This window comes from Pomacea canaliculata, linkage group LG4 (assembly GCF_003073045.1).
Source record: "Pomacea canaliculata isolate SZHN2017 linkage group LG4, ASM307304v1, whole genome shotgun sequence".
Taxonomy (NCBI): domain Eukaryota; kingdom Metazoa; phylum Mollusca; class Gastropoda; order Architaenioglossa; family Ampullariidae; genus Pomacea; species Pomacea canaliculata.
The window spans coordinates 12,105,046-12,122,782 of record NC_037593.1 but is presented as its reverse complement, the minus strand read 5'-3'; the positions used below and the strand labels follow the sequence as shown (position 1 = coordinate 12,122,782).

The following is a 17,737-nucleotide window of genomic DNA, read 5'->3' as shown; positions in this document are numbered from 1 at the left end:
TAACGGGTTCAGATGTTTTTATTCTAAGGCGAAGCGTTCACACAGAAAATACTCAAACTTCTGAGTGCGGGGATTTTACCACCTCTACTCTGTCCCTTCCAACTCGCCAATCCTTTCTCTCTTCCCCTCTCTTATCCACCTAACCCTCGATTTTTTTCCCAAAACTCTGTCCGCTACTACTGTCTACTACAACAGATTTTTTTTTTAAATGTCGCCAATTACTTAGGTACTTAGCATAATATTCCACTTTGTGTTAGAGGTGATCATAAAAGAGCTGAATAAAAAATAAAAAACTAGTGTATAATAACTTTAAGCTTTTTGACGAAAAATGTTTTGCTGTGTTCTGGTTTCACTTTCTGAATGAATAGTCCACCTGTTGCCTCATTCTTTGGATCTCTAAAATACTTTTGACAGACAGAAATTGTACTGAAAACAGGATATGATTTTATATAGAGTGTCCGTTGTCAATAAAGTTGTGGGGAAATTAGATTTTACTTTTCGAAGTGTCGAGAAACATAAAAATCTGGAATATTTTGCTGTGAAACAAAAAATAGTTAAGCAGTGCTAGTATTAACTGTAATGACACTGTCTTCCTCGTGCGACATGACAAGTGGAAGAAAGACCTTGATGTTTACTGTATAAAGTTTTTAAAATGTGCGCTGTGCTTAACGAGCTGTCCCCTTCCACATTCCCACGAATGGATGATGGCATGACTTGGTGTCTCAGATGTTTCAGACCAAACCAACTTTAAGTTTTGAGCGAATTCAATCCCAAAATGTCTTCCCCACTTGATCCGATGCTGACGTCACACGGTGGTGCGACCCCGGATGATGTCTGCGGCCTTTTCTGCAATCATGATGACAGCGGCGTTGGGGCTGCCGGAGACGATGGTGGGCATGATGGAGGCGTCCACCACCCGCAGGCAGCGGATACCCTTGACCCTGAACACAACAGGACAGGTCAGAATGTCAAACTGCCGGTAACCTAAGTCTTAAAGCAACCGTTCGAGACTGTTGTAAACTATCAATGTTATCTGAGATCATTTAGGGTCAAGAGTTCCACAGTGTGGCGGTTACCTGCAAAAGGATTTGTTCGAGAAGCACTGCATCCGTTTCTACTTTCACAGCTCACCTAAACCACAAATCTCTTTTAAATTTTATATAAAGACAAAAGGTAACTAACTCTACGGGCTATCTCTTATTTCACCACAAAAGAGGATAATAAAAAATAACTTTATTATTAATTATCATTTTCATTATAACCAGTGTTACCATGGTTAACTGAAAACGGTAAAAGTAAGGAAAATATTTCTCTTTTTTTTTTCTTGCTACTAACTGCAACGTAAACGTAATATTTTGAGGGTTTCTCAAGATGTAATAAAATTTCAACGACGTTTCCAATGCTTTATTGTCGAGTCCCTACAGCGACTCACCTCAGCTGACTGTCGACCACCGTGGTGTTGTCAGTGACGTCACCCATTTTGCACGTGCCGGTGGGACGAAAGGCCGTGGACACGGAGTAGCGAATGGCGCAGCGCCAGTAATCGTCAGAGTCCGGCGCGTGCTTGTCCGCGCATGTGCTCAGCGGTTTGTCTACCAGTTCCGCTCCAAATTTCCGTAAAGCAGAAGTGTTCACCAGCTCCTTACAGACTTTTATACCTGACGTTTATACCAATCCGTATTTTTCAATCTGTTGTAATTATCGGACAATATAATAATAATTATCTAGAAATGAACTACTCAGGGCATCTGCTTACGCAAAAAATTGCATACAGTACGCATTAAAAGTTCGGAGGACCCCTTCAATTTTTGTCGACGGGGTCCCCTCCAAAGTTGGGCGAAGAACAGGGACCCCTTAAAAATCTAAAGAAGGGGTCCCTGGGACCCCAAAGAATTTAGCCTTAGCAGAAGCCCTGGTACTACTTATAAGCAAAGGAATCAGAAACAATCAATAAGTCCAAGACGGTAAACATAAATATTTGTCCTTCTTTAATAGAAAAACTGAACACATGGTAAAATGTTAGAGGTCTTACAATCTCCTCTTTCTACAGCTTTAGTCACTAGTCTTTAAATGGCTTGGGGAGGAGGAAGCTAAGATTGAAGAACGGAGGGACGAGTGGTCAGTGCCTCACTTACCGTACAGAATGACTTCCACGTCTTCCGACCTCTCTAAATAGTGCGGGTCAATGACGGGGTCGTCCACAGGATTCCCACTGCGCAGGCGCACTGACCCCACGCTGAGAGAGTTTAGCAGCGTGCATAAGCATGACATTCCCACTTTATTTTTTCTTCCAGACTGTCGTTGTAGGTTCTACGAACAACAGCAAAGGTGTCGTGAAATGCGTGGCTAAAACCTAACGGAGATTCAGTCGAAGGCTGTTCTGCTACACACTTTCGTGATCTTTATTGTCGATCAGGCAGTCACATTCTCACTTTTCATGCACTAATATAAACTATTTATCAACCAGAAATTACCAGAAATAACAGTAAACAATTCCTCAGAAGATCTTTCTCAGAAAAGAAAGTAATTATTAAATACTAAAATATTATATTATAGTATAATATTATGTTGTGTTATATATTATATTAAAGAAATATCTGAGGAACTAAAAGAAGGTGGAAATATCGGCTGGTTGCTTTGTTGATTGGATGAATGTCTTTTTCTCACCTCTGCCGTGAGAGTGTCGGAATCTCTAATGGAAAGGAAAGAATGCAGATGAAGCTCAACATCTGGCCATCTTAGTTTTCGTTTTTCTTCATTACTTGCTATGAAAGCAAGGGTCTCTGTACCGTACGTGGAGATGAGGATTCCTGAAGATACAAAAAAGGTAAAGGTCTTTGAAAAAATCACTAGTTTTTCTGTTTCTTTGTTTGTTTATTTGTTTGTTTCTTTCTTTGTTTGTTTCTTTCTTTGTTTGTTTCTTTCTTTCTTTGTTTCTTTCTTTGTTTGTTTTGGGGTGGGTGGGAAAGAGGTCAGAAGTACATTTCATGTAAGAAAACTATCAGTTTTAAACTTGATGGGAAAAGTCTCCTGACTAGCCCACTCGCACACACACACACACAAGCTCTTTCCAGTAAGCTAAATTATGGCTGAGAACTTAAGAGTTACCACAGACTCTTTTGGAAAAAAGTGAGTTACCTTTCCCGAAGAGCCAATACCTGGCATGCTCCCACAAACTGCTTGCCTTCTCCCAGGAGATACCGATGGAGTCGTTGATGCTAATACCGATGTCCACAAAGAGGTGATCCTGCAGGTTATCACCCACGGGTAGGTCAGCGTGAACTTTGATCTGAAGACAGCGACGTGAAAATAAAGAGACGAGTTCGGGATGATAAGAGGGTTGCGAACTATGTTGCTTTTACGGTGAACAAAAGCAGTTATGGAAAAGAACCAGCAGCTGTTAGCTTTTTTTCTCTAATCACCAAGAAAACCTCAGTGAAAGGTATTCATTTATCCAAATCTTAGTGAAGAGCCTCTTCCGTTCTTAACCTATACGTCCACAAACAGAACTTATTAAATGTAACAAAAGACGGTAGAAGCACCTACTCCATGAGACTCTAGATGGTCTCTGGGACCAACCCCTGACAACATCAGGATCTGTGGAGACCCGATGGCACCAGCAGACACAATCACTTCCTTCTTGGCACGAACTGTGCGCACGATCCCATCCTTCAAAAACTCCACTCCTCTCGCCACTCCGTCTTCGATCAACACTCGAGTGACGTGAGCATTGACCCCAACATGCAGATTAGAGCGGTCAAGGACAGGGTGTAAAAAGGCGCGTGACGTGCTGTAGCGGACACCGTTCTTCTGGGTCGCCTGCACCTTGCTGAAACCTGAAAGAAACAGGTTATATCTGAACAAAAAAAATACGACAATCAGACAATGGGGTTGGGAAATGAGCTAAGCATCTTATCCTTGTAACGGATAAGTACTTAGTAGAGGGGGTTAGGAGGGAAGATCGACAACCGTGGTTGATCTGATTTAGCGTAGTGGGCTTTAAGTTGTTTGCCCTTGAGCAAATGACGTAAACTGGGACGTCAAAATAAGGTGACGTAAAAGATAGAGGAAAATAACGTTAGAGAAAATAACGGTGGGCAGAGAGCAGACGGCGGAACAAAAGTGAGAGCTGGTGGATTTTTCTCGGGACTTTCTCGCAACTGCTGCGACAGCGGAAAAAGTATTACGGAAAGTAATACCGTGGGTAAACTACAGGTGGATGTACTTCACAGGTCGTGAGTCACTGTAGTCCGTGTTCGCACCGTGGGGGAGCTCTGTGGCTTGGGCATCCCGCAGTACAGTTTCTTGGCGGGGTCAAGAAACCACACACTGGGGCACCGACCTCTCTCTCTGTCGCCTGGAAGGGACAGTTCTTAACAGCCTGAGAGTAAGCGCCGGTCGAGGAAAGGTTTCCTCCCGGCCTTCAGCTGATCTAACATCATCCGGCCAAACACCTAGGAGGCGGCCGCATGCGCAAGACCGAGACGTCTGCTCGTAAACTGTGGTACCGTAAAAACTATTTATTTTCAATAATAAATAGACTTCGTGGAAAGAAGATCAGTGGGACTGATTAGAATAGAGGACTTGGGAGGGTCTCAGAGACTTTAATATAAAAGGTTAATGTTTCATCAAGAACGAACATTTTGTTTTATTCTTCATCAGTGACAATATTTTATGAGAGTCGATTTCATTGTTAACTTTAATAGTACGTGGGATGAATGATAACATATTGGTAATATATCTTGTGTGGCGAATGAAGGAGTGAATCTATCAGTGTGGATATTTTGCCTTTGTTTCATTTGACATTGTATTTGAATTGAATAATTATTTGTGCCTCTAAGAAGGTACGCCCACCCTCAAGCGATCAGGATATTTTGGTTTGTGGAAAGAATGCGCATGTCTGCGGACGGTCCGTGACAATCCTAAACAAACAAATATTTAATTATGTTGCTCATTTAAATGAATAAATTTCGGGTCTAACAAGCATTGTTTCTTTCTTACTCACCTCCCGTCTGCTCATCCTTCTGACCTTCTAATATAGAGACTTAAAAAATATTTCTTAACCAACACGATATTGAATGAACACGGTCTCACCTAGCATAGTCTCGCCGTTGGGATCCACCTCGGGGTAGCCCAGCTCCTTTCCAGCAAGTAAGATCTCTTGTGCCAGTTGTGTGGTGTCCGGAATCTCTACCTTTAGAGGGCCTCCTTTCCCATGGTACTCTGCGAAGACAGCGCAATCTATATCATGATTTATTACAGAAACAGTTATCTTCTGAGGCTAAACTGTAAAGGGGAGAAAAAGAATACTGAACGTGTGGTAGACAAGAAAAAAGATGTAGAAGTGCTGAGAATGAAATGAAAGATATTGATTATTCAGAAATCCAGTTTATTGTCAGACTACTCTATCATTTATTTTATTCTATCGCTTTTCATTTTTTTTTTTCTGTTTTGTAATCTGTTACGTTCAGCACGTACTAGAATCCAACAAATCTGGACTAAGTATGTCTTCCGACTTCAAGAAGTAGGGCAATACATCCTGGTAGCTCCAGCCTTTTGCACCGGACTTGGCCCAATTATCATAATCATGGCGACTGCCCCGGATGTAGATCATCGCATTAAGGTTGGAACTTCCGCCCAGAACCTTCCCTCTTGTAAACATCGTTTTCTTTCCAGAAAGAAAAAACAGTGTTTATTCTATACATGACAAATTGTTCTTATAACTACTGAAAACAAATATTTGATTTTTTATTGTGTGTGCATATAAACGTCAATGCTTATGAGACAAAGATACAACATGCAAAATATTTTATTTTTTCATTCTATCCGGGGAACTGACATATTCGCAAGTCAATTGTGCTTATAGTATACAATGTAAACCTCACACAAAATCGAATAACTGCACATACATAGGTATCTGTACATACACGCAAAATTCTTTATAATATCAAACATGTACGCACTCATGCGTGCACACGCGTACAGACACATAGACCTGTCCAATGAGTACTTTGTATCAGTTAATACATTCATACTTTATTCTCTCTCACTTTATCCTTTTCTTTCCTCTTTTTTATATGCCGTTTACTGATTATTTAAAGATTATAGGTTACTTATTATGTAATCAAATAAACCAAATCATAAATACTACATGAGTATGAGTTCTAACACAGGGATACATGTACACCACCACTCTGTGTGTGTGTCCTCCAATCTATGTGTCAGTGTTAGCTTTCCACTGTCACCTTTTGTTTATAGCCTTCTAGGCTGTGGCTCTGAGATTCAGTGAAACTGTTCCAGCTGAAGTCTTTCCTCCGCACATTCCACGCGCCATAAAGAGGAACAGAAAAAGCTGTCACGCCCTGGTCGTCTGGCCCCGCCTCCAGCAGCAAGACACGCACGTCATCATCTTCGGACAGCCGACTGGCCAGCACGCAGCCCGCTGACCCCGCCCCCACTAAAGCACATGAAAAACAAACGGCATCTCAGACCTTGTATTCATTCATTGGCAATTGTACAAATAAATAATGTAAGTATAAAACACAGCAAGGTACATTGCAACGCAGACAAAATCTTGTTTGGCACGGTTGGTATTCCAGCTGATTTTTCGCCCGTCATTCTCTTGCTCCGGTTTCAGTGTATCCCTGTGACAATATACATCTATTATATCATACTCGGTTGTAACAAGGTTATTATTGAAAGACAGTACTCGTGATTTGCTTTAATTCATTCATTCGTCTATTGTCAGGTAGTTGTTGATAGTTATATTTGTTGTCGGAGGGAGCAAGTTCATACACACTGGGGCTGACAAGTCGAGATGAGTCGACAATTCCTGCTTGGAACAACCAGTCCACTTCTTCTTTCATCTTAGCGTCTACCCCATCCAATGTACATTGAAAGAAAGTCTTAGAGCAGACCTGGGCAAACGCCGGCCCGCGGGCCGGATCCGGCCCGCCTCCTGTCTCTGACCGGCCCGCCCGCTGGCCGCCCACCAGTAAATATACTATATATACAGTATTGGATAAAACTGAGTTAACTATATTAGTCCGGCCCTCTAGAACCATCTCAGTTTCTCATCCGGCCGCTTGGGAAAATTAATTGCCCACCCCTGTCTTAGAGTGTCATGCCTGGTCACGTGGCCAAACCAGACCAACCAGCGCCTGAAAGGAGGTTGCTTGTGTCCCTAGACGGCGTTGACCGTGCTACGGACAAACTCATTGCTTTGTGTCTCACTTCAAATGTTCAGAGCGACCTGCTCATACAGTTGTTGTCAAATGTCTGTATTCTCGACAGAGTCCACATTCCACATCAGCAAGATGAGAACTTTAAGAAAAGTCTGTACTAGGCTTGCGACAAGTACAAGTAATGGATAGAATACGAAGGACGGAAGGACAGCTATGCTGACAAGTGAGACAAAGGGACAACCAGGGAACAAACAATAAGGATTGATAAATCTGCAGAGGAAGACGAGCAGGCAGACTACTATGGTGACTGGAGTTAGGAGTAACCCTCGTGGAACAAATTTCTTAAAGCGCCGATTTAAAATATTCTATGATTGGTTGAAGGAAATGGAATGGAAGAGAGTTCCACTGTTTTGGAAATAGTCAAGGCAGGAGCCAGTGTAGAAAACGTAAAAGATGACTGACATGGTCTCATTTCCTCGCTCTAAACGATAGAAGTGCAAAGGAGTTTTGTACTTTCTGGAGTGACTGAAGAAGGTTTGAGGGGCAGCTAGCAACCATCAAGCCGAGATAGAACAAACTCACAGACAAGAGTGGCGACAGCGTGTGTAGAGAGAATGTGGCGGAACTCATAGGCAGCTTGACAGACAGCTGTAACCTATAACAATAAGTAGACTTACAGACGACTATAACTTATCTATCACAACAGTCAGACTGACAGACAGCTGTAACTTGTCTATCAAGGATCAACGATGAATCTGAGATTAATGACGGACAACGTGAAGATGATGTTGGTGTCTCCCACCTTAACGTACTTTGGTGCACAACATAACAGTTATTATAAGTTTCATCTGTTCATTAGTTTCTCACTTGGGTGGACATATACAACATAATGACCTATTCATTAGTTCCTATGATTGATTCATTAGTTCCTCACCTATGATATAATCGTATTCTGCATCAATGGAGGTTGTGAGTGGAGTTGGAGACTCGGGAAGCAGTATGACGACCACCAAAGCTATCACAGCTACCAGCACCACAGCAGCAACTGACATCAAGGCCGCCATCTCTCGTCTGAAACAGGTGGGTTAGTCTGTAATGTTTGCTCGCTCTTGCGCGCGCGCGTGTGTTAGAGAGAGAGGAGGGAATTTTTTGTAGGTTATTTCTATCGTATAGGTCAGCGTATGGAACGTCCGGGCCGCGGAGAAAACGGCATATTCAGAAAAAATAAATAAATAAATAAAATAAAATAATAATAATAATAATAAGAGGATATAAGAGGATATAGAGATTAATTTAAAAAAAGCAAAAGAACTAAGAAGCAAAGTGCATGGAACACCTGTGAGGTGAACTGCAGGACACGACATGACATGACAGCAGATTGTCATCGGATCGAGGTGGTGTTGGAATGCTCCATGTGTCGACAGGGCTTCATAATGTCATTTAATAATCATGGGATTCTGCTGTCAACAGCTCATTTTTTTCCAAAAAGTTTCAAACATACATCAGACCATGGACGTGTATTTACTATAAGTTAATATAAGGGGATATAAGTTCGTGATCAGACGAAGAATAGGGTGCTGGGGAGGGGAGACCACCGCCAGGGGCAACAAACAGCACTCTACAGTGAAACTTCAAGTCACTGATTGAATATCTGTCTGCCTTACCGCCTGTCTGATTCAATTAGACTAAACTGAATGTCAGTTGATTGACCTTACATATTCCACTAATCACTTTGCAAACAGAATAGCAAGCAAAGCAAATTTGATCGAAGAAAAACTCACTACATTAGTCTTGGCTCTAAAGAGTTATCCCACCAGTTGGTAGAAAAGCCAAAGTTATTAATTTTAACCTAACTCATTTATTGACAACCTCAATATTACAGATATACGGGATCTTCAAAGACTATGCTTTAAGTTCATTTGGAATTTGAACCCTGAGAAGATAAATACGAAAATCAGTGAAAACTGTCCAATGGATGTTTAGGATATCTCATATTTGCCTCTATATAAAAGCACTTAAGTTATCTTGGATTAAGAAGCTGACTACTAAGAACAAATAAAAAGATATCGTGTTAAAGATATACCCTAAGCTTGTAGATGTAAATAAATATAGATCAAATAGGTACAATTACACCCATCACATAAATAACTTTGGAAATATGTATTAAATGGATGTAAAGAATTTTATTATTGCATTAAGCTGGAAACATCAAAGGAAGTGATGGCACAACCAATAAATTTAAATACTATATTTCAGCTGAGCAACAAGGATATATTCTGTATTCAAAACAGGTTATATAGTAATAAACAAAATAATGAATGTGGAACTCTACTCTTAGCTGTTGAGATTAATGGAAAGTACGGAGTTACAATATAGTTACATACATGGGATGTGGTAGGGTAATTAACCAATGTATTCATTCAGCAGGCATTACAATTAAGAACAATATAGAGACATCAAAATCTGCAAAACTAATTAATTCTATTCTGAAATCTTTCAAAAATTTTTATGAAATATTAACAGAAAGGACAAGTATATTCCAATGTTCCTGCAAAAGGGAAAACAAACTAAATATCTGATTACCTTGGTAAACAAAAAATACAATGCATCAGACTAAAATGGTTTCAGTACATAATTACCGATAGAATTCTAGGTGCAAATGTTTTGACAGACTATACAGGGCTGGAAGAAAACAATACATGCACATTTTCTGAGGCAGAGAAAGGAAGACAAATGAACACCTTTTATGGTGCTATGAACTAACCAGATGTTTTGGATAAACTTGGAAAAGGCAATGTCTGTAAAATGCAAGTATAATTTTATTTTTAAATGGATCTCTCATATTGTTTGGAGAAAAGGTTGTTTTGGGGGTTTTTTTTTGTTTGTTTGTTTTTGTTTTTTTTTTTTTTTTTTTTTACTAATGCAAAATAGAAAAGAAATAGCCAATAATGGAAAAAGTGTTTCTTCTCCAACTAAATAAAAGATACAAGACTGAGGAATTTAACGCATTTATTACTATGAAATCTCAAGAATTTAATAAGCAGTGGTTAACTTATATCAAATCTTCTAGCTGGAGATTAAAAATAAATAAACGTAAAAAGGAAGAGAAATCAGCAGGATACATGGATTGCAGGTGGATGGGTTAGAGTAGAAAAAATGTAGCACTTTTATGTACAAAAACCTTATGGGAGAGCTAACTCTTATGTAAACTTTTAATATCCACAGTAACAAGAAAGATCCAGCTGTGTCTTCCGTGTTTCATACATACTTTTGGTGAATGCATTTTAGTTTACATGTACACAGTACACATATGCACAGACACGTACGCTTATGTCTAATTCATTTGAATACTTCATTGCCTTCTTCTGAATGGTAAAAGTAAAAAAAAAAACAGGCTATTTGGAAATTAAACTTTTGCACAATCGCAGTTTTAAATCGATGATAAGAATATATCATAACAATATATGATAAAAATAAGAAGAAACCTCTCTTTTGTTTAATTTGTGTCTTTCCAGACAAACTAGATGCTTCACCTAATTGACTATATATATACACGGTGCTGGGGTAATTAAACTACTACAGCATGGCATGGTTGATAAGCCTATCTGTTCCGAGAAAATAGTACAAACCTTAGTTCTTGTGTTGACCTTAGTCCCCCTAGTCAAGATACATTAACTGAGAACAAGTTCTCGAGGATGCTGCTCCGGATCACATACAAAGAACATAGAGCAAACGATTTTATAAGAAACAAAATTGCCACACTGGTTGGACACCAGAAATCTCTGACTAGATGTATGAGAGAGTGTCAGTCTAATTATAACCTGTGAGCATACTACTAAATACTGGGAAAATAATTCACGATTACAGGTCTCTATTTTACAAACTCTCCCTCTCCCAGGCTGTCGAGGATTTTGCTGCTAAGGCCAAAATCGGAACCAAGCTTATAAAATGCCAAGGTTAAATCGAAAATTTACCAAGAAACGTATTTTTCAAGATGTTCGATTCTCAGGTTTTACCAAAACTTTCTTACATCTCGGAAATCTGGAGTTTCCATAGGTTTGAGACTGTTGAAAAGGTGTACATGCTCATCTCTAAACACTAAATAAAATAATCTATGGCGATCTGGGATGTTATTGACTTTTGGAGACAACATAGGTTAGGTGTATTATATACTAACTTTGTCATAGTTATATTGATCACAAAACTTCCCATAAAAAATTTACATGTATACACGTTACATCTACAAGAAAATGTTAAGCGCATTTCGGATTTATTTCTTAAAAAGAAAACTTCCTTGTGTTAGTGGCTTTGAATATGTGTGGCTCCAGCAGGCTGTCGGTAGTAAGAAAATATTTTTGATTTATAGATTTATTTCCAGCAAGACTGTCACAATGATATATAAACAAGATTTGAAATATTATCAATTCCTTATTTTTATATTTGCTGTGTGTATATTCCTCACAATGGTTTTTAAAAACTCTTTCATTTTCCTCTCCCAGGTCTGTAGAACATGAACAAAGCTAAAATTGTTTCGTCTCACTTTTGTGTGAGTGTCACATAAGGCAACATCTCACTATTACAGCGGTCGTCCTTCTTACTGTACTTTTACTGTCCTTAACCCTCACCTATGTCTTCCTATCCTTCGTCCTTCTTACTGTACTTTTACTGTCCTTAACCTCACCTATGTCTTCCTATCCTTCGTCCTTCTTACTGTACTTTTACTGTCTTTAACCTCACCTATGTCTTCCTATCCTTCGTCCTTCTTACTGTACTTTTACTGTCTTTAACCCTCACCTATGTCTTCTTATCCTTTAGGATACATTATTGCTTTTACATTATCGCGATACGGTAGTTTGTTTTCTTGGTGTACTCATTTTAGTAATATGTACTACCTTAGTTTTAAAACTTGTATGCAGCTTTATTTTTCGCAACGTTGCTGTAAACAGATGTCAGCAACTTCACGTGACATGCACATTCTACTCTCGAACGCTTAGTGACATGCGCACACACGCACACTAATTCTGGGGCCTATCATTTTGCACACAAACATTCTCACAACTTGTTGACACTGTTCGAGATACCGTCAAGTAACCTGTCCTGCGCTATGACCTCTTGTTACTCAGGCACAACGCCCACCCAACGGAGTGTCACGTGACACGTAAAAGTACACCTAGTCGCTGTTACTGAAACACTTCGGTGTTACCGCTACAATCGTGATAACTTTTCTTTGGTTTCATTCTTGGACACGAAGGTGATACTACCTTAAACTCTACTTGTGCACAGAAACCAAAGCCCACTCGAAGGTTACCATCATGATGCTTAAAAACACCTTTCATTATTTCTATTCAAATCAATATTTGAGGAGAAAATAATTTTACTGACATCGGCAGACGAATACATAAATTTTATTCTATTTCAGGGGACTTGGTTCTGATTTCATTTTTTCTTGTTTACAGACTGTTAGCATACAACTACTATTACAGTCCAAAGCTTATGTGAAACAGTGCAAGAATGAAATAATTTATCTGAGATGATTCAATTTTAAATAATTTAATTACTCCGCACAGAGTTTCAATAAATTTCCCAGTAAATAGTAAATAAATTAGACTTTAGTCAACATTCTCAAGCAAAAATATAGGATAGGGGAAGGGGTTGGCAGTTTTCTAAAGAGTTTGATGATTAAGATAATGAATAGTCGGAGTTGGCAATTTCGGATGCATTGGGATTTTCCTTCAATGAGAAACAGAGAGGAATCAGTGAGGTTTTCCTGTAATTCAGTCTTTCTTTCATAATTTTATTTTACGATTCACTTGTGGTCTTACGAAGAGGAATAAGGCTTTTGACTGACCAAGAAATGTGGCACCATCAGTCCATCATACCATTTACTTTATGGAGGTAAAATAAAGCCGATCTGTCTCTTTGGCTCTGTGTTTCTTGCACTATTGGCCTATCCATGGGTAACCACTTAAAGGGCAGGTGAGACTGGTTACACTAATGAATTGTCTGTTTTGATTGTCAATACGACCTCTCCTAAATAGTGGCGTACAGATGTTCGCCTCAAACGTTTCGTTGCATAAGTTTCCCCAGTCTTACTGTTTTCCACAGAAGCCATTATCATAGGACTGGTGGTAGTTAACCTGCAGTTAACCTGCAGTTCAAGGCCGAGATGTCCTCTTATTTCAGCCACCTATAGTCTTAAGTTGCGGCTCAGTGTCAGAAGGTCGTTGCTAGTTTTCCTCACCCTACCATCACTCGCGCAAAGAGTAAATAAACAATCAAACAAACAAACAAAAAAGAACAATAGCAGCTTAACACTTATTTTGTTGCCTTCGTCGCCATATTCTGACGACAGACATCAGTTCTAACGAAAACACGTTTGCGCATGTGGTATATTTTAGTCTTTGGGAGAAAAAAGTAAATTAACATTGTAATCAATGTAAGCATTAAACCAGGAACCTCAACTCAGCCTGAAATACCTGAAGAATATTCCTATCCATTAAAAAAAAAAAGTTAATACTTCAACGCAAAGATATTTATAATTGTGTGTTGCAATATGTTGCCTCTGTCGAGGTATTCATACTAGGTGATAAAGGTAAATTTTGTAGACACGTGATCAGGTTCATGAGATAACATCAACAAAAGTAAACGCACCGCCAAAATAAACCTCAGTCGCCATGTTTTATGGACATTCCATTCAGACAGTATTAAGTATATTACATTCCGTGACATACCGTTTATAGCCAGGATTCTAGCATTTCATAAACTTTTTGTTACTTATGAAGCGAAGGTAAGTAGTTGCACTGGGGAATATGGAGAACTCAAAGAAGAGGGTCTTGTTTCTAAAGTTGAAAAGCTTTGTCCATAGACCTTATAACCAGAAACAATACGCTTCTCCTTGAAGCCACAACAATCCATCGTTGATAACAGGAAGACCACAATCACGCTTGGTTCGCTCTAGCCACCTCAATCCGTTATCTAAACAATACTTTTCTTCTTCTTCTTCTTCTTCGTCGTCGTTCACTCAAATAATACTTTTCTGAAAGCCGGTACACAACCTTCCTTCAATTATTAATGTTGTCGCTGGCTTGTCACCGAGTCGACCATCTTGACGTTTAACATTAACACATCGTCTCCTACACATGTTAGGCTTTTTTGTGTCAACTCTCGTTTCCTGGGATCATCTAACCCTGCTTTGATGTATGCATTACATTCTTATCACTGATTTATCCCTTATACTTACAAAGACTATTATCTTGCCCTCTCACCTACCACCGTTACCATGATTCTAACCAGCACCAAGAAGACATCAGTAACATTCTGCGACAGTTAAAGAAAAATCTTACCAGTTTCTCACTGGGGGCTCTCCTTGATGCCCGTGCAAAATAAATTCCGTCCCTACGATGCACCCTGCCACGATGCACCCTGCACCGCTTCTGCACTAGCAGCTTGTAAGACTGGGTACCCGCTCCCTCCCTTCTTGTGACAGGAGTCTCACGATTATTTATCCCTCTCACACTGACATTTACCAATTCTTTTATTTCGCCTCACTCACTTTTGCCCGTGTCAGAGCAGACCCAGCCTGCAAGAGTACATCGGCCCCGAAAGGGAACCTTTGGGGCTGAGAAATGGGACCGTTAAGGGAAGTTACACTCCCGGCCCGAATCGAATCTCATTGTTACAGTCCTACTTACTGTACTTTTACTGTCGTGTTAATCTGAACAGTAACTTGTCGACTTATCTTTTAAGAAACGTTGTTACATGTTTTTCTGCTTCGAACGGTTAATTATCTAAAAAAAATTTTACTCGTTTTCGTGACATAGTCTTTTTTAAAACTCGTTTTGGGAACGTTTCTGTAAACAAATGTCAGCAGCCTCGCGTGAAGAAGGAACCTGCAAATTTCTATCTCACACGCGCACTGTTTCTCGAGCATGTATACCGTTTTGCACATTCTCACAATACTGGTTGTTACTGGTCTAGACCCAGATACCAACATGTAATCCTCTCGTTACTCAATCCGTCGTTGGCAATCAGTGTTACACTAACTACGTGGCGCCGTCGCCGTCTGGCTACCAAAGCGGCTGGTTCCATTCCAGTCAGGGGATGTTCTTTCAGCTACTGTCACCGGTTTATTTCTTTGTTTCCGCCATGTCCGAGTTACAAATGGAGAAGAAGCTGTCACTGCCTCGTTAGACTTAGATGCGATGCAAAAACGAAATACTTCGGCAACTTTCACACATAAACATTTCAATACGCAGCTGCTGCGGTAGCCCGTTCGACCCCGGTGTACGCAGCAGAGAATGACCGCGAATGAAATCTCGACTGGTATTTTTAAAAAAATTATATTTAATATCCTTCATTAACAACAACTATGTGTGATACTCCGTTTTAAAGATCATTTAAAATAGATTTACGTGGTGTATATTTTAAGAAATATACGTTTTGTTGTCTTGTAGTAAAATCAACTGAAAGACTTTAACTGTATCGGACCGAGAACTCACAAAATGGGGCTGTAGGTCAAAAGTTCGACAATCAGAAAAAAATTTTTAAAATATATACACACACAAAAGCACAAAACAGGCATATATTTAATGAGAATATACCTTTGAATTTTAATATTACTTACTGTTTTCTTCTCATTTTCGGTTGTTTGAGTACAAATCCACGTCGAATTGAGTAACCTGCTACGAATGTCATAATGGCGCTGAAGTAAACAAACCTTCACGTGGTTTTAACATGGAGAAAATACCTGATTGGTTGATTTTTTCAGATTTTAAAGGAAGTAATTGAAAGAGGAACAATTCCTTACGGTTCCCGTATTTTCTCCCCTTATGTATTCGTTCATTTACGCACAGAACTAAACACTCGACAGACTCTACTGTGGTACAACAGTGCGTCGTACAGATACAGGCGACGCGTGGGCTGGGACAAGTAGCGCTGTCGCGCAACCGCTTACTACGCGTGGCGAATGAGCTTTAGTCTTGGCTCTAAAGAGTTATCCCACCAGTTGGTAGAAAAGCTAAAGTTATTAATTTTAACATAACTCATTTATTGACAACCTCACAATTACAGATATACGGGATCTTCAAAGACTATGCTTTAAGTTCATTTGGAATTTGAACCCTGAGAAGATAAATACGAAAATCAGTGAAAACAATGGAAGTTTAGGATATCTCATATTTACCTATATAAAAGCACTTAAGTTATCTTGGATTAAGAAGCTGACTACTAAGTACCAATGAAAAGATATCGTGTTAAAGATATACCCTAAGCTTGTAGATGTAAATAAATATAGATCAAATAGGTACAATTACACCCATCACATAAATAACTTTGGAAATATGTATTAAATGTATGTAAAGAATTTTATTATTGCATTAAGCTGGAAACATCAAAGGAAGTGATGGCACAACCAATAAATTTAAATACTATATTTCAGCTGAGCAACAAGGATATATTCTGTATTCAAAACAGGTTACAGAGCAATAAACAAAATAATGAATCTGGCACTCTACTCTTAGCTGGTGAGATTAATGGAAAGTACGGAGTTACAATATAGTTACATACATGGGATGTGGTAGGGTAATTAACCAATGTATTCATTCAGCAGGCATTACAATTAAGAACAATATAGAGACATCAAAATCTGCAAAATTAATTAATTCTATTACGAAATCTTTCAAATAGTTTTATGAAATATTAACAGAAAGAACAAGTATATTCTAATGTTTCTTCAAAACGGAAAACAAATTAAATATCTGATTACCTTGGTCAAAAAAAATACAATACATCAGACTAAAATGGTTTCAGTACATAATTACCGATAGAATTCGAGGTGCAAATGTTTTGACAGACTATACGGGGATGGAAGAAAACAATACATGCACATTTTCTGAGGCAGAGAAAGGAAGACAAATAAACATATTTTATGGTGCTATGAACTAACCAGATGTTTTGGATAAACTTGGAATAGGCAATGTCTGAAAAATGCAAACATTACTGTTTTACTCTAGAAATGACGTAATTTCTAAAGACAGAAATTACGTCATTTACGCGGGCGCGGGTGGGAGCCTATGCTCGTGGTGGCTTTGAGGCGTGATTAGTTGTGGTGTGTCAGGTGGCATGACTGGCCAATGGAACGGGGTTTTTGACAGAAAGATCGAGATGCTAGCTCAGCGTTTCGGGCTAGAAACTTCTGGTGAGTGACATCAGCGTCTGGGTCTTTCGCATGCAACTTGTGTGGAGTAAAGTTGACTGAAGTCGGCTCAAAGCTGTCTAAAGTCTTCACTGCAACCCTGCCTGAGAAGTGTGTCGACTTAACGGTTGATTTCAGAGGTGCGTCGACCCGCTCTACGACGGAGTGTATAGTGCTTCAGTACCGACAGCTGTTTGATGAAACCAGTAAAAGCTGAATCTGGTGAAGGAACGTCGGTCCCTGAGAGCTGCTGCATTGAATCAACGCCCATATCTAAAGGGACGGAAGAGCCGGGATGACACACGGCAAGACCACAGCAAGAGCGACACGAGTGAGTCTGTGGTAAACAAGACAGTGCCAG

The 17,737-nt window shown here is 39.5% G+C and overlaps 1 protein-coding gene across 1 annotated transcript; it reads right to left on the bottom strand.

Annotated features, from left to right (window-relative positions):
• On the bottom strand, positions 1 to 14,725 carry LOC112562926 (glucose dehydrogenase [FAD, quinone]-like). Its single transcript, XM_025236546.1, has 11 exons — positions 14,528 to 14,725; positions 8,119 to 8,255; positions 6,246 to 6,457; positions 5,479 to 5,668; positions 5,095 to 5,223; positions 3,547 to 3,836; positions 3,139 to 3,289; positions 2,668 to 2,810; positions 2,136 to 2,310; positions 1,433 to 1,658; positions 1 to 941 (listed from the first exon to the last, which is right to left on the bottom strand). The coding sequence occupies exons 2-11, from the start codon at positions 8,246 to 8,248 to the stop codon at positions 806 to 808; spliced, it is 1,782 nt and encodes a 593-aa protein (XP_025092331.1). The 5' UTR covers positions 8,249 to 8,255; positions 14,528 to 14,725; the 3' UTR covers positions 1 to 805.
• Positions 14,726 to 17,737: the final 3,012 nt, after the last annotated feature.